The sequence below is a fragment of the Geotrypetes seraphini genome, chromosome 4 (assembly GCF_902459505.1).
Source record: "Geotrypetes seraphini chromosome 4, aGeoSer1.1, whole genome shotgun sequence".
Lineage (NCBI taxonomy): Eukaryota > Metazoa > Chordata > Amphibia > Gymnophiona > Dermophiidae > Geotrypetes > Geotrypetes seraphini.
In genome coordinates, this window is record NC_047087.1 from 262,746,180 (window position 1) to 262,768,112 (window position 21,933).

Genomic DNA, 21,933 nt, shown 5'->3' on the forward strand with positions numbered 1-21,933 from the left:
TAAGGATAATTTTATGATTTATTGAATAGGGAGGGAGGGGGAGGGTCTATTAGATTCAATAAGGATGATATAAATGTTAGATTTCTTTCATAATATTTAAAATATTATAGAATTTTAATTTGTAATGAAATGTTAAATTTGATGCTTATATGAGAGTTAATCAAGTGTGTATCTTTAAGTTTTAAATGAGTTTATTTGCTACACTTGTTGTAACATACGAAAATGAATAAAGAATTTAAAATAAAAAAAAGCAGGATACCCTAAAAAGTAAAACTGCATTAGGAGAAAGAAGTGAAGGAAAAACAGAAGAAGAAAGGAGGAAGAAAACATTAAGGTGGGGATGGTCTGAGAGAAAAGAAACTGAAGGGTGTGCACAAATTAGGTAGGAAAGATGGAGTATTGAGGATTAGCTCAGAGGGGGAGAATATGAGTTTTATATATTGTCTAGGGTGAACTGAAGGCTTGGCGCAAGTGTGGTGTAGATGGGCTGGGAGTAGGATGGTACACAGTGGTGATGAGTTGCGGTTGAGTAGAAAGAGAGACTGGTAGGACTTGCAGTGCTACTCTTAGCATTTCTTATACTCACAAGTCCTCCCTGTGTGGCACCACCTGCGGTGCTCTTCATTTAAAGACAGCCTGACCAGTTGTGTTGACAACCCATCATACTTTAATTTCCTTTATGTGGACTTGGTAATTTGTGGTGAGTTGAGCCCCCCTAATCATTTTGAAAAGTTGGTTCTATGCTTCTAATTATCACCCTTTCTCTAATTTGCCAGGTGCTTGCAGAAGAGTAGAGTGGTTTGTGAACTTACTATAGTATTAAGACAGTGTTGGTGACTGTCTTGAATACCGTATTTTCACGCATATAACGCGTGCGTTATACGTGTTTTTACAAACCGTGCATACCCTTGCGCGGTATACGCGTGAGCGCGTTGTACAATTTTTTTTTTACATAGTTCCCCCCCGACGTCCGATTCACTCCCCGCAGGACCGCTCGCACGCACCCGCACCCCCACCCCGAAGGACCGCCGACTCCCCGACACAATCGGGGCAAAAAGGAGCCCAAGCCCTCTTGCCCCGCCGATTTCCCAACTCCCCGACAATATTGGGCCAGGAGGGAGCCCAAGTCCTCCTGGCCCTTGCGACCCCCCCCCCCCCGCTAGTTTTTCGGGCCAGGAGGGAGCCCAAACCCTCCTGGCCACGGCGACCCCCTAACCCCACCCTGCATTACATTACGGGCAGGAGGGATCCCAGGCCCACGGCCGACCCCCACGACACCCCCACCCCCCTTCCCCGTACCTTTCTGTAGTTGGCCGGACAGAAGGGAGCCAAACCCGCCTGTCCGGCAGGCAGCCAACGACGGAATGAGGCCGGATTGGCCCATCCGTCCCAAAGCTCCGCCCAACCCGACCATGTGCCCAAGGCCCCGCCCCCAGGAGGGACCTAAGGCTCCCGGGCCTATTCTGATTGGCCCAGGCACCTTAGGCCCCACCAGTAGGCGGATTTGGGCTCCCTCCTGGCCCGAACAACTAGGGGGGGGGTCGCCAGGGCCAGGAGGACTTGGACTTCCTCCTGGCCCGATATTGTTGGGGAGTTGGGGAGTCGGCGGCGCAAGAGGGCTTGGGCTCCCTTTTGCCCCAATTGTGTCAGGGAGTCGGGGGGGGGCAAGAGGGCTTGAGCTCCCTCTTGCCCCGATCGTGTCGGGGGTGCCGCGGTTGGCTGGGGCAAGAGGGCTTGAGCTCCCTCTTGCCCCAATCGTGTCGGGGAGTCGGCGGGGCAAGAGGGGAAGCAGCAGGACACCGGTAGGAGCTTCTACATGATGGGAGGGGTCGGAAGGCTTTGGGGGTGCGAGCGGTCCTTCAGGGTGGGGGTGCGTGCGAGCGGTCCTTCGGGGTGGGGGTGCGAGCAGTCCTGCGGGGGGAGGGGATGAATCGGATGTCGGGGGGGCATCAGGCTTTCAGGGTGGGGACAGGACTTCAAGGGGGAGAGGAGAGTCGGGGCGGACGAAAGAAGAGTCGGGGTGGCCAGAGGAGAGTTGGGGCGGGCGACTGGAGAGTCGGGCAGCATGCGCGGTATACGGGTGTGCGCGGTATACAAAAATTTCTGTACATAAATTTGTGTTTTCCGCGCGCTATACCCATGTGCGCGTTTTACACGAGTGCGCGTTATCTACGTGAAAATATGGTAGTTTGCCAATTTAGGTTGAGGAAACAAGATTTTCCTGAGGTTACTTGATGTTACCTCAGCTTTTGATACAGTTAGACATGACACTCACCCACTCCCCAATTTGAAGTTCATGATGGTCATTGTTTTTTTTGTTTTTATTTAAGATGAATGCCATAGGAAAAAAATTTGGACATTCAGCAGCAGTATCCAGATAATGGCTGTTGCTGAATATCCAGAGAGAGGGGTGAGGTGCCAGCACTTTCCATAGTGGAGTTGAATTGTGTACATTGGAGCACCCCTAATATTGAACAAACTCCTTGAGTTGTGTCTAGAGATGGGTAATTTCCATTCGGTTTAGCACCCCCAATCATTTTGAAAAGTTGACTCCTATGATTGTGTCTCCACCCCAACACTATCAGAATAGTGTTGAGGCAGTCTGTAAAGATATTCAGTGGAACTATCAAGTGAGGGGCTATGCCAATATGTTCTCGGTTTTTGGCCCATTGCCATGGATTACACTGGTCCTTTCTGTAGGGAGGTTTTTGGATGGTGTATTAGGGGTGGGAATGCCTGCTGATTTGAAGTGGGGGGTTTTTCTTATATGATCTGTGATATATTATTATTTTATGAATGTTTGGTTAGAATCCTCCTTGATCATTTTTTGCTAGCCAGATTATAAATTTCAATAAATAAATTTGTACTTAATCATGGTATAGAATTTTTTTTCTTTATTTTAGCCAGAAAAAATAGATTATCTCCCTACCAATAAAAGCATGGTGCAAGAGCTGGAGAAAAGGTATGACTTTTTAAATATCAATAATAATGCATTTCTCTATAAATAGCACTCAAAAGTGGGTGCTGGAAAAGACTGAGGCTAAATGCTGTTCTATTATGCCTGCTGAAACCTAGTATAAATCCTGGTGCCCAAGCTGGACATGCTGACCCATTAGTCTTTAGCACTGTGCACCACTTTTTGGAATGCCCCTGACCCACCCATGCCCCTAAGAACACAAGGTTTTATCAATATGAAACCCAATAGGAAAAGATGAATGACAGAGACCACTAGTATCTCTCCCTTGTATCTGACTAGAACAGCAGCAAAACACTGAATACAAAGAAAATATGTAATGAGATATATAGTGGGGGAGGGCCCTCAGTTTTCACAACTCATTTCTGGGGAAGAGAACTTAGCCCCTACAGCAGAGTTGTCACTCAATAAACCCAAAAGGGTACATATTGTGAAACATTCCCAGAATTAAGTGTGATTTTACACAACACAAAAGTGCAATAAATCAAAAGGTATTTTTGTATCGCTGCGGTCCAGTCAGAAAGACCAGCGTCCAAATTAAATATCACCGCAAAAAACAGTGTAAATGCAAGTAACAAAATGCTGGAAAAAGCAAAAATACTAAACGCAGTACTTATCTTGGTGAATGAAAAATCAATGCTCATCAACTGCGCCATGCTTTTGATTTATTGCATTTTATTGTGCGTAAAATCACACTTCATTCACGGGTAGGGTCTAGGGATGTTTCACAATATTTACCCTTTTGGGTTTATTGAGTGACAACTCCGCTGTAGGGGCTAAGTTCTCTTCCCCAGATATAAATTGTGAAAACTGAGGGCCCTCCCCCACTATATATTTGATTACATATTTTCTGGGTCAGACCAATGGTCCATCAAGCCCAGTAGCCCGTTCTCACGGTGGCCAATCCAGGTCACTAGTACCTGGCCAAAACCCAAGGAGTAGCAACATTCCATGCTACCAATCCAGGGCAAGCAGTGGCTTCCCCCACGTCTTTCTCAATAATGGACTATGGACTTTTCCTCCCGCATTTTATTTATCTATAGCCCGCATATCCAACAATTCTATGCAGATCACATATACATTCTATGGGATTTAGGTGCCTAGCATTATAGAATAGCTTGCAGACAGATATGCATGCAGATTCTAAATGATGCAAAGAAATATCAATAATTAATTGTTGGCATCCAATTGATGAGTAACAGCGCGCTAGCCAATTAAGCTGTGCACGTATTAAATTTATCAATTTAAAATAAATCAGTTGGCCAATATGGATATTTTACAGGAAATTTCTTCTCGCTATCCAGTTTATAATGACACCCTGTATTGTTTTTGAGGGTGGAGAGTAGGTATGGCCAGTACTAAACATAGAAACATAGAAAGATGACGGCAGAAAAGGGTTATAGCCCATCAAGTCTGCCCACTCTACTGACCCACCCCATTAAGTCTGAGTGCCTTACTAGACCTCTGTAGGGATCCCACGTAGATGTCCCATTTATTCTTAAAGTCAAGCACGATAGTGGCCTAGGCCACCTGCTCCGGAAGCTTGTTCCAGTGACCCACCACTCTTTCCGTGAAGAAATACTTCCTGGTGTCACCCTTAAATTTCCCTCCTCTGAGTTTGAGCGGATGCCCTCTTGTGGCCGAGGGTCCCTTGAGAAGGAAGATGTCATCTTCCACCTCAACACGACCTGTGATGTATTTAAATGTCTCAATCATGTCCTCCCTCTCCCTGCGTTCCTCCAGAGTGTAGAGCTGCAATTTGTTCAGTCTCTCTTCGTATGAGAGACTCTTGAGCCCCGAGATCTTCCTAGTGGCTATCCGCTGAACCGACTCGACTCTAAGCACATCTTTGCGGTAATGTGGCCTCCAGAACTGCACACAGTACTCCAGATGAGGTCTCACCATGGTTCTGTACAGTGGCATTATGACCTCAGGTTTCCTGCTGACGAAACTTCTATTGATACATCCCATCATTTGTCTTGCCTTGGATGATGCTTTCTCTACCTGTTTTGCAGCCTTCATGTCTGCACTGATGATCACTCCCAAGTCTCGTTCTACTGTCGTCCTAGCTAATGTTTCTCCATTTAAGGTGTAAGTTTTGCACGGATTTCTGCTACCGAGGTGCATGACCTTACATTTCTTAGCCCAGCTGCATGTTGAGGACCAGCTCTCCAACGTATGCAGGTCCTGCGTCATACAATCCTGCAAATTACTTTCCCTTACTGTATTGCATATTTTGGCATCATCGGCGAATAATGTTACTTTACCCTGAAACCCTCATGTCAAGTCCCTTATGAATATGCTAAAAAGGAGTGGACCCAGGACTGAGCCCTGTGGCACTCCGCTGGTCACTTCCGATGTTTCAGAGAAGGTACCGTTGACCACCACCCTCTGAAGTCTACCACTCAGCCAATCATTGACCCATGTAGTTAGTGTCTCACCTAACCCCATTGATTTCATCTTGCTTAAAAGCCTGCGGTGTGGGACACTGTCAAAAGCCTTACCAAAATCCAAGTACACTATGTACAGAGACTCTCCCGAGTTCAACTTCCTTGTTACCCAATCAAAGAAGCTGATGAGATTGGATTGGCATGACCTACCCTTAGTGAATACATGTTGATTGGGATCCCTCAGATTCCCCTCCTCCAAGATCATGTCTAACTTACGTTTAAGCAGTGTTTCCATGAGTTTACACACTATCGATGTGAGACTTACTGGTCTGTAATTTGCAGCCTCTGCTCTGCAACCCTTTTTGTGCAGAGGAACGACGTTAGCTGTTTTCCAGTCCAGGGGGACTCTCTCCGTACGTAGGGAGAGATTGAAGAGCATGGCTAATGGCTCCGCCAGGACACCGCACAGCTCTCTGAGCACTCTTGGGTGCAATTTGTCTGGTCCCATGGCTTTGCTCACCTTGAGTCTTGCCAGTTCGCTGTAAACGTTAGCTGGTGTGAACTCAAAATTCTGAAATGGGTCTTCCGCGCTTGGTTTTGCTTCCAGCTGAGGTCCGTGCCCAGGTGCCTCGCAGGTATAGACTGAGCAGAAGTATTCATTCAGTAGTTTGGCTTTGTCGGAGTCTGCTTCTACATAATTCCCATCCGGTGTTCTAAGGCGTACTATTCCGCTGATGTTCTTTTTCCTATCACTAATATACTTGAAGAAGGATTTGTCCCCTTTCTTAATGTTCTTTGCTAGATTTTCTTCCACTCGGAGTTTGGCTTCCCTAACTGCTGTTTTGACTGCTGCAGACCTGGTCCTGTATTCAATGTTAGCTTCTCCTTTCCCCGTGCGTTTGTATGAAAGAAATGCTCTTTTTTTTCTCCTTGACGAGGTACGAGATTTCATCCGTGAACCATTGGGGTTTCTTGTTTCTTTGTTGTTTATTTACCGATTTTATGTAACGGATAGTTGCCTCCTGTAGGGTCAGTTTCAGGGTTGACCACATAGCGTCCGCATTATCAGTTACCTCCTGATCCTGCAGTGTCTGTTGGACGAAATCACCCATGCGTGCGAAGTCCGTGCCTTGGAAATTGAGTACCCTCGTTTTTGTTTGTGATCTAGGGAAGCCCTTCCTAAGGTTGAACCATACCATGTTATGGTCACTGGAGGCTAGCGTTTCTCCCACCGAGACCTCCGAGACGCTTTCCCCATTCGTAACTAACCGGTTAGTTCAACTGTATTGCCCTGCACTAACTGATTAGCACGTGGTTAGCGTGGGAGGCCTTATCACCTAGTAAATAAATGTTGGTAAGGGCTCCCATGCTAACTGGGAAATTAGTGCATGACCATTAATGCAGGAAATAGGAAATATGGCTGTTTTATAGCAATGCTACAAGTAGCCTCATTGAATGGGAAAGCCCCATGCTACTGAAACCGCAGGCCTCTTTTTAGCGCACCTTAGTAAAAGGGCCCACAAATGTACCTTTGATCAAACTAAAGCAGGTTTAGACATAACTCCATAAAATTCATGTTAGGGTTACTGGATGTTAAATCCAACCAAATGTGGTTATTCTTTTTTTTGTTTTTTTTTTCAACCCTTCATTCAAAAATATCTAAAATACTAATGCCTTAAATATCTGATGCTGAAATTCATGGAATGACCATTTCAGACCATTCTGCAGTCTCACAATCATTCTCTAGCTTATCTCCTTTTCTCCAACTAAATCATCTAAATATTTCTAAGGGCTCCTTTTACCAAATATCGCTAGAGGTTTTTAGCGTGGGCTGGCGAGGTAAATGCTCCAATACTCATAGAATTCCTATCGGAGCATTGGAACATTTACCTTGCCGGCCCGCAGTAATAAACCTCTAGCGCCGTTTAGTAAAACCCAGCATTAGAGTACCTGCTTACTATCTGCTTTGATATCTGTAGAGGAAAGGTGGTATAGCAAATAAAGATAACCATAACCATCTTACTTCAAAATGAATCTTTTATATCCTTAATTCAGCAAATGTCTAAGGAATATTTTCAAAATAACGCTTTATAGGACTATCCTGCTTATATTAGGTGGAAAGCTTAAAAGGCCACAATTCAGGGCGCCATTATAAATTATACTGTTGGTCAATCAGAAGATCATAAAAAGAAATTAGCTGGTTTTGAAAGGGAAATCAAAGAAGCTACAGGACAAATATCTGATTGATAATAATCCTGTATTATTTTAGAAGTTACAAAGCATAAAATACAACAATAATTCCATTTTGAGACAGGAAGCTTCATCTTCCTTATTTTAATAGTATATGTATGTAACTTTTTGTGAACCAGTTTGGAAAAAATGGTATAGAAATTTTTTAAAATAAATAAATAATGCATAACTCTAAGGGCCTGTTTTACAAAGCAACAGCCCCGAAGCCCTTTAAATCTCTATAGGCTTTGGGGCCATTACCATACTGCAGCCGTTAGCATGGCTTTGTAAAACAGGCACTAAAGGGTTCTTTTAACAAATTGGGGTAAGCACAAGCGTGTGCTTACCTGAGGTTAAAATGACTTACTACAGGATATGCTCAGGCATCTCACAGTAAATTTGGAGCTGCGCATGCAAAGTACCGTATTTTCGCGGATATAACGCGCACCATTGTAAAACGCGCACAGGGGTATAGCGCGCAGAAATCACGATGATATGTAAAAAAACTTTTCTATACCGCGCTCAGGCATATAACGCGCATGCTGCCCGACTCTCCTCTGGCCACCCCGACTCTCCTTTCGCTCTCCCCGACTCTCCTCTGGCCACCCCGACTCTCCTTTCGCCCTCCCCGACTCTCCTCTGGTTGCCCCGACTCACCCTGACTTTCGGTGCACTGCCCCGACTCTCCTCTGGTTGCCCCGACTCACCCTGACTTTCGGTGCACTGCCCCGACTCTCCTCTGGTTGCCCCGACTCACCCTGACTTTCGGTGCACTGCCCCGACTCTCCTCTGGTTGCCCCGACTCACCGTTCACCCGCCCTGACTTTTGGTGCACTGCCCCGACTCTCCTCTGGTTGCCCCGACTCACCCTGACTTTCGGTGCACTGCCCCGACTCTCCTCTGGTTGCCCCGACTCACCCTGACTTTCGGTGCACTGCCCCGACTCTCCTCTGGTTGCCCCGACTCACCCTGACTTTCGGTGCACTGCCCCGACTCTCCTCTGGTTGCCCCGACTCACCGTTCACCCGCCCTGACTTTCGGTGCACTGCCCCGCCTCTCCGTGCGCTGTCCCGACTCTCGTTCACCTGCCCTGACTTTCCGTGCACTGCCCCGCCTCTCCGTGCGCTGTCCCGACTCTCCTTTCGCCCGCCCTGCCCTGCTCCCAGCTCTGTAAGCATGCGCAATGGTCTGAGCATGCTTGCCGCTTAGTTTTCACCAAGGCTGTTTTTCTGGTGGTGTGCTTTTCACCACGTGGCTGTGGCCCCCCTCTATCTGGCCTTGTAATTTGCCCAGTGAATACTGTTTTGACTATACAACAGCATCTCAGCCTTTGGGTAAGCCTATAAAAGATTAATGCTGCATGTAGAGCCCACATTTTAATTTGATCTCTTCAGATTGGTATTCTGCATTTATCTACCCGGTAGTAGAGTTTATCAATTAAATTTAAATGTACCGCCATAATGGCAGGAATAAGACGAAAGTCATATACAGCGGACTTTAAGCTTAAAGTCGTTGCGAAAGCTGAGGAAATAGGCAACCGGGCCGCAGCGAGAGAGTTCGATGTTGGAGAAACATCGGTGCGTGAATGGAGAAAAGATAAGAAGGAACTGGAGAAATGCAATCCGCGCAAACGGGCACGTCGTGGGGCCAAACCAAAATGGCCTCAGCTGGAGGATGACTTGAAGCAGTGGATTCTGGCGAGAAGGGAGCAAAATCAATCAATCTCTACTGTTGCGATTCAGATGAAGGCAAAACTACTTGCCAATGGAAGAGGAATACCCGACTTCAAAGCTGGCTTCACATGGATCTCAAACTTTATGAAAAGGAACGGACTATCAGTTAGAATGAGAACAACTGTTGGCCAGCGACTTCCAGATGACTGGCAGCAAAAATTGATTGATTTCCGTGACTTTGTCGCCAAAGAAATATCTGAACTTGGCATCACTGCAAAGGACGTCATCAACATGGATGAAATTCCAATGGCATTTGACATTCCAGCAACAAGAACCATAGCCCCCACAGGTACTAAATCTGTTGCCATCACCACAACTGGGCATGAAAGAACGTGTTTTACAGTCGTTCTTGGTTGCTCAGCTAGCGGGGTTAAGTTAAAGCCCATGCTCATTTTCAAAAGGGTCACTATGCCCCGTGAACATCTGCCCACCAGTGTGGTTGTGCACTGCAACAAGAAGGGATGGATGGACTGCGACGTAATGAGATTGTGGGTAGATAAATGCTTTAGGGCAAGACCGGGTGGATTCTTTGCAAAAAAATCCTTGTTAATTTTTGATGCCATGGCTGCCCACAAAGAAAAAAATGTTCAGGCCTACATTAATTCTACTCGTGCCCACATCGCTGTGATACCTGGAGGCCTGACGTGTAAGCTGCAACCACTTGACATCGCAGTGAATCATCCATTCAAGACTTTTATTAGAAAGGAGTGGGAGGAGTGGATGCAGAGCGGCACGCACGAGTACACACCCGCGGGGCGGCAGAAGCGGGCAACTTTCACAGAAGTCTGCAAGTGGGTGGCTTCAGCATGGGACAAAATAACACCAGATACCATTCGAAACGGATTTAGAAAAGCGGGCATTGTTTATGAAACCAATGAAACTACGGCTACTACCAGTGCAGCGGAAGGAGGCAACAACACGGATATCAGCGATGATGATGATGATGATGACGATATCACTTCGGAAATAAACGAGGATCGTCTGCAGGCTGTGCTCAGTTTATTTAATGACGATGATGACAATTCGGATTTTGATGGATTCAAGGATTCAGATGACTGTGATGATGATGACTGAATAAACCTGTAAACTTTGTTTATTTACAACTTTACCGTAATTATGGTAACTGTATTTAGATTATTTTGTCCTCCATACTTCGTTTGATCTACCAGTTAATGTTATAGTTTATAAGAATTAACATGTTTCTGTTCTTGTTCCTGAATTCATACTCACTAACTCTAGATTAAAAGTTATAAGGTTGTTTATAAGAATGAACAGTTTTTTTCTTTTCACGTGTTTGGTTGGAGGGTGTGTGAATGGTGCGTGAGTTCTCCTATGTCTGGTTGAGGTGGATTGAATTACCGGTATTAAGCTGAAGAAATTATGGTAGTTAAACAACCCCCCCCATTCCACACACATTACGGTAATTCTCTTCCATTTTTGTTCCCATTATAAAAAACACTGATAAGTTTCCAGAAAAAAATACATTAAAGTAAGAAGTGAAAACAAAGGCCCCTACAGATGAGAACATAAGAATAGCCTAACTGGGTCAGTCCAATGGTCCATCATGCCCTGTAGCCCATTCTCATGGTAGCCAATCCAGGTTACTAAATACCTGGTCAAAACCCAAAGAATAACAACATTCCATGCTACCGATCCAGGGCAAGCAGACGCTTCCCCCATGTCTTAATAACAGACTATGGACTTTTCCTCCAGGAATTTGTCCAAACCTTTTTAAAACCAGCAACGCTATCTGCTTTTACTATAACTTAAATCATTCCTTCCAAACAGAGACCTTGCTAGATGTCAAATACAGAAAGAACAAGGTACCGTAACTTCACAAGGACTTAGCTGTGCAGGAATACCTATACCTATATACGGTACCTATACCATATACCGTACCTAGTGCAAAAATGTGCAAAGGTCTGTTTTTTTCTTTCCATCACTACATAGCCTACGGTAATGCCACACAAGCAGCGCTGTTACAAATATATTCTGAAGGTCAATGCTAAGGTTAACAAAGTTTCCTTCCTTGAACCACAAGGAGATACTGACAAACCACTGAAAGAGATCCCAGGAACAACACCCAAAGATCAACTCAGTATGTGAACCAGTTGAGTGGAGTGGACTAGGGTAACTGGGGGGTGGAAATGGACCCGGAGTTTTCTCAGCAGAATTTCCCAGACCACCTCTTCCTCTCAACACATTGACACGCTAGTGGGTTTATTTTATAGTTTTTTCACTCCCTTCGGTCTGCCTGTCCCCCTTGAAGTCCTGTCCCCCCTTGAAGGTCTGCCTGTCCCCCTTGAAGGTCTGCCTGTCCCCCCTTGAAGGTCTGCCTGTCCCCCTTGAAGATCTGCCTGTCCCCCTTGAAGATCTGCCTGTCCCCCTTGAAGTCCTGTCCCCCCTTGAAGGTCTGCCTGTCCCCCCTTGAAGTCCTGTCCCCCCTTGAAGGTCTGCCTGTCCCCCCTTGAAGGTCTGCCTGTCCCCCTTGAAGGTCTGCCTGTCCCCCCTTGAAGGTCTGCCTGTCCCCCTTGAAGATCTGCCTGTCCCCCTTGAAGATCTGCCTGTCCCCCTTGAAGATCTGCCTGTCCCCCCTTGAAGGTCTGCCTGTCCCCCCTTGAAGATCTGCCTGTCCCCCCTTGAAGTCCTGTCCCCATCCTGAAAGCCTGATGCCCCCCCTCGACGTCCGATTCTTCTCCCCCCTCGGCAGGACCACTCGCACCCCCACCCCGAAGGACCGCCGACTCCCCGACAATATTGGGCCAGGAGGGAGCCCAAACCCTCCTGGCCACGGCGACCCCCTAACCCCACCCCGCACTACATTACGGGCAGGAGGGATCCCAGGCCCTCCTGCCCTCGACGCAAACCCCCCTCCCCCCCAGCCGACCCGCGCCCCCCCTGGCCGACCCCCACGACCCCCCCACCCCCCTTCCCCGTACCTTTGGAAGTTGGCCGGACAGACGGGAGCCAAACCCGCCTGTCCGGCAGGCAGCCAACGAAGGAATGAGGCCGGATTGGCCCATCCGTCCTAAAGCTCCGCCTACTGGTGGGGCCTAAGGCGCGTGGGCCAATCAGAATAGGCCCTGGAGCCTTAGGTCCCACCTGGGGGCGCGGCCTGAGGCACATGGGCCAAACCCGACCATGTGTCTCAGGCCGTGCCCCCAGGTGGGACCTAAGGCTCCAGGGCCTATTCTGATTGGCCCACGCGCCTTAGGCCCCACCAGTAGGCGGAGCTTTAGGACGGATGGGCCAATCCGGCCTCATTCCTTCGTTGGCTGCCTGCCGGACAGGCGGGTTTGGCTCCCGTCTGTCCGGCCAACTTCCAAAGGTACGGGGAAGGGGGGTGGGGGGGTCGTGGGGGTCGGCCAGGGGGGTCGCGGGTCGGCTGGGGGGGAGGGGGGTTTGCGTCGAGGGCAGGAGGGCCTGGGATCCCTCCTGCCCGTAATGTAGTGCGGGGTGGGGTTAGGGGGTCGCCGTGGCCAGGAGGGTTTGGGCTCCCTCCTGGCCCGATATTGTTGGGGAGTCGGCGGTCCTTCGGGGTGAGGGTGCGAGTGGTCCTGCCGGGGGGGGGATGTATCGGACGTCGGGGAGTCGGCCGGGCAAGAGGGCTTGGGCTCCCTCTTGCTCCGATCGTGGATGCGGGTGCGGGTGGGAGCGCGTGCGAGCGGTCGTTCGGGCTGGGGGTGCGAGCGGTCCTGTTGGGGGGGTGAATCGGGCGTCGGGCGGGGTGGGAACTATGTTTAAAAACTTTTGTATACCGCGCTCAGGCATATAACGCGCGAGGGGTATGCGCGGTACGTAAAATCACGTATAACGCGCGCGTTATATCCGCGAAAATACGGTACATGTTAAATATTTTTTTTTTTTTTTGGAGGGGGGAGGGTCAGGGGTGGAGAGTGGGAGCTTCCATGCTAATCAGTTAGTGCATCTACATTATCGTAGGCTTAACGCATGAGCACTTATCACCTAATGCACTAATGGCCATTAATTTAAAAAATGGGAAAATCAGCCATTTTTAGTCTGCAGTAAAAATGGCTTTAACAATCAAGGAAGACCCATGAAGGCCACTTTTACCGCAACTCGGGGGTCCTTTTTTCAAGCCGCGCTAGCAGGGTTAGCGCGTCGGACATTTCATCACGCGCTAACTCCTGCGGCCGGCTAAAAAACTAACGCCTGCTCAATGCAGGCATTAGCGGCTAGCACGGCAGGCAGTTTAACACGTGATATTACGCGCGTTAAACCCCTACTGCAGCTTGATAAAAAGACCCCTTAGTGAAAGGACCCCTACATTTTATATAGAAGATAATAGATCTGGTCATCTTCTCACAACATATCTAAAATGGAAAAAAATACAAAATTCAGAATGTCTTGCATTTTAGATGCACAGGGGCAACTCCATAATGATGATACAGGCATTGCTGAGCAATTTCAAGCCTATTATTGTAATAGATTATATAGTTGTGAGATCAAAATTTCTAAATGCCTCTTCACAAATTTTGTCAAACGATTTCCATATCCTATGGTATCAACATACCAACATGTATAATTGGAAGAAGAAATTACAAAAGATGGAATAATCACTACCCAAAGGAAAGGCTCCCAGGAATTTGTCTCCGTCTCTGCGAGATCTCAATATTCCCATCCTGCTTGTACCCCGCGGGTGAAGATGCACTACCCACAGGTTCAGGACTCATGTGCTTTTTGCACTGGAATGTTACTTACTTGTAACTTGTGTTCTTGGTGGACAGCAGGATTAATAGTCCCACATCCCTTTCTACTATCTCATGGAGTGTGTTGTTTATTTTTTTTTTTTTAATGATTTACTGTATAATCTATTCATAAGGATATCTAAGCAGAGTTTAAATATCTCTTTACTCAGCATACCATTAGCTTTGTCACAAATAGAGGGGACTCTGCTAATGATTGCTTGGTGTAATGCCTACTGGGCTGTTCTACCAGCCACTCTTTGAATATGATGCCAAGCGATAATCTCCTCCACCTCTTTTACATGTAAAACTGTTAATCCTGCTGTCAATGGAGAACACCACATACTGGTAAGCAACTTTTCTGGGCCACTAATCATCTTTAACTATTGTTTTATCTCAGCTACCTACGTGATTTTGTTTCACAGCACTACTTTTATTAATGCATTTGTCTAAAGTCATGGGGCCAATCCTCTAAGTGAATTTTTTACATTACTATGTACTTTTACTTGGATTATGACCAGTTTTTCCTATTATTATTAGTTCTTCATATTTCTATTTTTAGCGCAGACTGGTGGACTGAATGCTCTGCACTGTTCCAATGATCCTAGAGTTCCTATGAGCGGCGGAGCAGTGCAGAAAATTCAGCATGCTGGCCATTGCTAAAAACCTCATGTGATTTTGTAAAAAAATTAAAAAATGGGGGGGGGGGGGGGGGTAAAATAAAAGAGAAGGTTAATGATTATAGATTGCCCAATGTGGTATTTCTTATTTTAACAGTTACCTTGTACTTTAATACATTTATAATACTGCTGTGCAGTTAGATAGCTAAGTAATACATTTTTATTCTCACCTTAATACAGGATTGAAAAAAGCTTAAAAAATAAAATTATGGAATGGAGAGCCAAACACCCAACTCGCTGGAACAGGCAGTGGAGTGCCATTTTTAAAAAAAGTCTTCCAAATCTAGAACTTAATTATAGCAGTACTCTCTCCAAAAAGGATTTAAAAGATTTATTGAGAGCGTACAGGGTTAGTATCTACTCATGCTTATTGAAAACTTGTTGGTACAGAAACCTAGTATGCAATGATTGATGAAGCAATGGGCCAACAAATTAAGCACTGGCCTCTCTTTTATAATTATAGTGACTGCTAGCAGAGGAGTAGCTACAGGTGTGCCTAAGCCAGTGCCTATCCACTTTTGGTTCAGGCCCACATAGCATCAGTGCAGCTAGTGCCGCTTTTACCAATGGGCAAAAGGATTCATAAAGGGGGCTCAGCAACACAGTTGCTCATTGGTACATTTAATCTCATCCAGGTGCTGGTTCCCACCACACCTGGATCCAGCATCTTTTTCTCTCCCCCATCTCCCCTTCTGGTCCTCCAAACTTAACAGTGATTGCCAGCAGTGGCAGCAATTAAGACAAGCTACTTCTGGTGGGAGCTAGTCTTCCCTCTGCTGCGTCTTGCTTTCTACAGAGAAAGCAAGTTACCCAGTTCCAGATTAGAGACTTTTTGGCCAGTCCTGGTTTTAAACTTACAACCTAGAGCTCTTTGAGATTTGTAGTGTTTGAACCTACCCATTGTAATCAGTGCTGCAAATCCCATAATACCCAGAAATCCAGAACTGTCATCCAATCCCAAGCCTGATACTGGGTAACTTAAAATCTCTGCTTCTCTAATGCAACATTCTCTTTCTGTGTATGCAGGACACAGTAGAGGGAAAGTCCCAGAGTCGGTCAGAGGCAGCCTGCTTTAATAGGGAGTAGAGAATAGATGCTTAACCTTCCAGGAGTAGGATAGGAAGCTGAATTATAACAAGGAAGAGGCACTAGACCCAAAGAGAGAGAACCAAGGAGAGAGATGTTCCTGACTGTGAGGGGAATGGCAAAGGAGAGAGAGGAAGAGATGTTGGGCCTTGTGTAGGAAATGAAGGGAAAAGAGAGTGGAGGGTACAGGGGCACAGAGAAGAGATAGTAGGTATGGAGGAAGCATAGTGTTAAAAACACAGACACACACTGGTGAACCTTCTGGGGAGAGGGAGAGGGATATGGAGGGGATTTGTTGGATATTGATGGGGGGGAAGAGGGACATAGAAGAGCAAAACTGGACATGAGTGGGGGAGGGATAGGTGCAATGCTAGACAGAGAGACCATGCTGGACCTGCTGGTATGGGGGAGGGGGAGAATAGTGACATAGAGGGACAATGAGAAGTGCGGCGCAGTGGTTAAAGCTACAGCCTCAGCATCCTGAGGATGTGGGTTCAAATCCACGCTGCTCCTTGTGACCCTGGGCAAGTCACTTAATCCCTCCATTGCCCCAGGTACATTAGATAGATTGTGAGCCTGCTGGGATAGATGGGGAAAAATATTTGAATACCTGAATAAATTAATGCAAATCATTCTGAGCTTCCTTGGGAGAACGGTATAGAAAATTGAATAAATAAATAAAAATGCTAGACATAAAGGGAGAATACTGGACATGGGGCCATGTACAAATATATTAAATAAAAGTTTCTATATGAATATCTGAAAAAATACAGAATAATCTCTCTGCATTAAATTTGTTAGGTCTGGCAAGAAGTTTAATTTTGTTTCATTATATTTGTGTATGATTTTGTTTCCTCATTTAGGGCTCCTTTTACTAAACGGCGCTATTGGTTTTTAGCACAGGCCAGTGAGGTAAATGCTCCAATGCTCATAGAATTCCTATGAGCATCGGAGCATTTACCTTGCTGGCCCAAGCTAAAAACCTATAGTGCTGTTTAGGTAAAACCTAGCGTCAAATTTTTAATGTTTGTTTTGTTAAATTTTAAAGAATCCCTCCACCCTACCCTGCATCTTCTCCATCATTTTTCATATTATCTTCTAAAAGAACCTGGAATACCATAAAAATTTGTAAAATTGTCCCTCCCTCAGCCAAGCTTATCCTAGCAATGGGTCTACAAGGGATCTCCAGTTGCTCCTAGCCTGACTGTGCCTGTATTCATAATAGAGCATGTCAGTTGATGTCTTTTGTTGCAAGGATCATCTTAAAAAATGGTGCTGCTCTCAGATCAGCGGCTGCAATTGTGAATATGGCATTGACAGGGCAGTAATGACTCCTGCCCCTTGTAGATTCATTGGCGGCCTTTTACCAAATTTTGATAAAATGTAGCTTCAGCATACCCACTGTAGGTCATTCCTACGATATGATGCCATTTTTATTGCCAGAGTAAAATGACCAATTTTTCAGTTTTATTTTTTAATCAATGGCCCCACCAAGCTTATTTGGCCATTAGCACTTGAGCCCCAACCACCACCTATAAGAACATAAGAATAGTCATACTGGGACAGACGCTGAGGGCCTGATTCTCAAAAGTGCATCCCGATTTTAGGCAGCTGTAGGCGTCCTACAGCTGTCTAATCAGCCAATCGGGATGCACGTTTAAAAAAAAAAAAAAAAATGCTCCCCAGGCAGGCCTGAAGGCGCCTCCGGGAGCCTAGGGAGACCCGCAAGATCTAAGCTCGCCTAAGGGCCTTAGGCGAACCTAGGCGGCCCTACGCATCTCCCTAGTAGAGGAGAAGCGCTAAAATGTAGGCCAGCAAAATGCTGCCAGAAGATGCCCCCCTGACACTACCGACCCCCCCCCGACACTACCAACCGCCCCCCCTCCCATTACCGATCTCCCTCCCACCCCGACACTACCGATCGCTGGCAGGAGGGTGCCCAATCCCTCCTGCCCGAAGATGCACCCTCTCCCCCCCGGCGCTAACAACCCCCAAACCTCCACGCCACCAAACTAACCTTTTTTAAGGCCAGACGGTTCTTGCCCATCCAGCCGGCAGGCCTGCCTCATCGAAATGAGGTGGGCCCGCCCCTTCCCGCCCCATCCCGCCAAAGCCTAAGGCCTGATTGGCCCAGGCTCTAGAAGCCTGGACTAATCAGGCCTTAGGCATAGCGGGTCCGCCCATCCCCACTTAATCTAAGGCCTGATTGGCCAATCAGACCTTAGACTGCTCTATCAAATAGTGGGGACACTTAAATCCTACCAAATACTGGAGTATGTGAAAAATGCTATATGAAGAACCATTAATTTTCACAATCACATTAGTCCAAACATCATTGTTGATCTCAACTGAAAGCTGTAAAAGCAACACTTTCTCAAATTTCCAGAGACAACAACTTTGTTGGCAAAATAACAGACATTCACAAAGGCAAAGACTTATTGCTTTGAAGATCAGTTGTTGTGATAAACATTGTACTTATCTGATAACTTGGACACCAAAACAATGATTAAAAATGAAATGGTCCCACCAACACTGACCAGTATTTTGCTGATAGCTACATTAGGAATAAGATCCATTGAGTGTAAAAAATAAACAGCATGAGCTCACTTCTAAATTTATTCAAAATAAAGTGTAAAGATTACAAAACATACACAAAATGACACTGCCTTTGCTCCATGTTCATCAGCTCTCAAAAATGGCTGTGGACTCAAAATCTTACAGATTCAATGGAACATAATTTTCAAGTATGATTAGGGTTACCATATGGCTCCAGAAAAAGGAGGACAAATTGAGACATCCGGGTTTTACTTCCATTTATTTATTTTTTTAATTCTTTATTCATTTTTACATCTTACATCAAGTGTAATCAGAAATAATATTTAAACTTACAAACTTACAAAATCACTTGAATTTCTATTACAATCATCTTATATTAATGAAATATATTGAAAGCAATGGAAATAAAACTCGGATGTCTCAATCCATCCTCCTTTTTCTGGAGTCATATAGCAACCCTATGATGTCATTTCCTGCTGACGTTCAAACTTTAAAAACTGGAATCATTCTGCTAATAAAAATGGAGCCATTCTATCTTCAAACTGATGCCGTTAGGTTCCTCTGGCTTAGATTGTAAATCCTTATGTAAATGATCTTTGCGATTGATGTTCTATACTGAGACAGGGATATGATTTACACAATACTAAAGGTCTGATTCATCATTGTTATTGTTGAGCCAGTGTTGAACCAAAGGTTCCTCCAATCTCCCACTTCTGATGCAACTCTTGTGCTCATGCATTGTTAATTTAAACTTGCAAGTAGGGAAAGGCATATGGCATCACATAATCAGTAATGTTAAATCTTAAGATTCCTTTTACAAAGTCGCGCTAGCAGTTTTATCACATGCACCAGATTAGCGCATTCTAGCTGGAAATCTACTGCCTGCTCTCGTATGAGGAAAGACTAAAAAGGTTAGGGCTCTTCAGCTTGGAAAAGAAACGGCTGAGGGGAGATATGATTGAAGTCTACAAAATCCTGAATGGAGTAGAACAGGTACAAGTGGATCAATTTTTCACTCCGTCAAAAATTACAAAGACAAGGTGACACTTGAAGTTGCAGAGAAATACTTTTAAAATCAATTAGGAGGAAATATTTTTTTACTCAGAGAATAGTTAAGCTCTGGAACGCATTGCCCAAGGTTGTGGTAAGAGCGGATAGCGTAGCTGGTTTTAAGAAAGATTTGGACAATTTCCTGGAGAAAAGTCCATAGTCTGTTATTGAGAAAGCCATGGGGGTAGCATGGAATATTGCTACTCTTTGGGTTTTGGCCAGGTAGTAGTGACCTGGATTGGCCACCGTGAGAACGGGTTACTGGGCTTGATGGACCATTGGTCTGACCTAGTAAGGCTATTCTTATGCTCTTAAAAAGTATACAAAAAAATACATATTACGCTTAGAAAAATGTAGAATTACTGATCATATTTCAAACTGTTTCCAGTTCAACCACTTGTATTAGTATTGTACTCAAACTACTTACAAATACAGTTTAATATTCTTCTTTTCTAGGTTGCAGGATTCCCCTTACAGTTGCCATACACAGATCTACAGACAATAACTGATGCAGTCTATCGTACTGGCATTCATACTACAGAAATCCCAAACACAGAATTTGCTCTTACTGTGTACATTCATCCATACCCAAACAATATCTTATCTGTTTGGATCTACATTGCTTCTTTGGTCCGCTATCATTGAAAATCAGAGCTATTGAAAATTTATTGCAAGAGTGCAGTAAGTGTTAAGCTCAGGTTGTATAAGTATGCTATACACTACAATTCCTGTACTAAGATGGAAAATGAAGAATAAATATTGTAAAAATTCTTGTTAAACAGTATTCTTTTAGAACCATTTTAGTAGTAGTTCTTTGCATATTTTGAGTATCTGTTATAGTCCTGTATATGTCATAACTCACATGTGAAAGGCTGGTTTCCATTCAAAGATCAATTACATAATTATTTTGCAAGTAGAGGGATCTACAGAACTGTGCTGCAGTGTAGATTCAATTTGTTTACTGTTGAGGGTCCATAAGGGCTAGTACCCAGATAGCCTCCCCATAGAGGCTGCCTCCTCTCACTCCTGCAAGAAAATCCCTACACTTTTGATCTCCCCCAATTCTATAGCATGATAGCCCCCCAGACCTACATATGCTCCTAGCAGCTGCCTCAACAAAATGGCTGCTCTGATCTCTAGTGGCAGCTTTGCTTTAATTAGTCGTATCTCCATTCTTCCTCCTCTCCCCCTTTCCCTCTATCCCCCAGTCCAACATCTCTAATTCCCCTCCCTCCTCAAATCCATTATCTCTCTTTTCTTCCCTCTCTCCCACCCTTCATCCTTTTGAGTCTAACATCTTTTCCTCTGCAGTACTTCCTGTTCCCATATAGGCGGGCACTGTAGACTGATGCATTGAGATTCAAGGGGTCTGCAACATGTCTAATAGTTAATTTAAAAATGTTTCCAGCATATTCTTTTTTTTTTTTAATAAATGCTGGTTAAAACTACCCGATTTTTGACATTTTTTGAAAAGCACAAATTTTACATTGAAATTATAAAGTAACGATATTAGCTAATAAGTTGAAATTGTGTATTTGAGAGCAAATTCATGTCACAAAATAGACTTTGATGTGAATATTTTCATTACAGGAGCCACAGAAGGCTAAACTTTGAATTTTTTGAGCATGCTCCATTTTTTCAACCCCCTTTGAGGCTTTTTACTTACCTCAGTTTCAAAAACTGAAAATCTGCATTAGTTCCATTGAATAGATTGTAAAATGTTGTACAAGACTGCCAAGTTTCATTGGTTTTACTTCAATGGGTCAAGGAAATATTTAGACTCAAAAGTTGCCAACATTGTGTAAGGATACTGTACAAGTGTACATGGTCGTGGTATGGTATCAAACAAAGAGCTATATCTCCACAAATATTCCACTGGCAGATCTTAAACATTACCAGAGTTCGTTTGGGTCATGTAAGATTCAGCATTCAAAGTTTCATGAAAATCTATGATGGTGAGATGGGGACTGGGAGCTCTAGACTACTAGACACAGAATGACCCAAAAGAGCAAGGCCAGCTTGACAGGTCTAACCCTCGGGGAGCACCAGGACATCTACTAAAATAGAAGGATGGCCGAGGAGACTAGAAAGAGCAAAATGGTCTAAGAGAAGGCATAATTGAGAAGACATACTCATACATCTAAGTGGCACTGCCCTGGTAACATCCTAAAACCAGTTCCTCGAACAGAGAATGTTGTCTTTTTAAATATCATTACAAATGCCATTAGTTAGAACAGGTTCAGAATAAGAGTCAAAGCATTTTCTCTCTCCAAAACATTAACTCTTTTGCCATTTAAATTGAATAAATGTAATCTTTGTCGGAATAATATAATGCTATCACAAAACCACATCTTACTACTAAACTCACTGGCATTTATACCTGGCTCGAGAGAAAACACTGAAATGGGATCCTGGTCAATGAAAGATAGGCAATAGGTAGCAGAAGACACCCAATTTTAAATTTGCACTCTGATTTAATCAATGAGTTTGCGGGAAAACAAAAGTTGAACTTGTAGGCTAAGATCTTCT

The 21,933-nt window shown here is 44.9% G+C and overlaps 1 protein-coding gene across 4 annotated transcripts in view; it reads left to right on the forward strand.

Moving 5' to 3' along the window:
- The window catches only part of CC2D2B (coiled-coil and C2 domain containing 2B), a 212,163-nt gene extending 192,049 nt beyond the window's left edge, over window positions 1–20,114 (forward strand). For 3 of the 4 annotated variants that reach the window (XM_033943396.1, XM_033943398.1, XM_033943397.1), the window contains 2 exons: window positions 2,904–2,962; window positions 19,861–20,114. In XM_033943396.1, coding sequence (XP_033799287.1) covers window positions 2,904–2,962; window positions 19,861–19,909 — 108 coding nt within the window. In that variant the 3' untranslated portion in view covers window positions 19,910–20,114. Of the gene's footprint in view, window positions 1–2,903; window positions 2,963–14,892; window positions 15,062–19,860 lie in introns of all 4 variants that reach the window. The other variant, XM_033943399.1, reaches the window with a different exon arrangement.
- The last annotated feature ends 1,819 nt before the right edge of the window (window positions 20,115–21,933 follow it).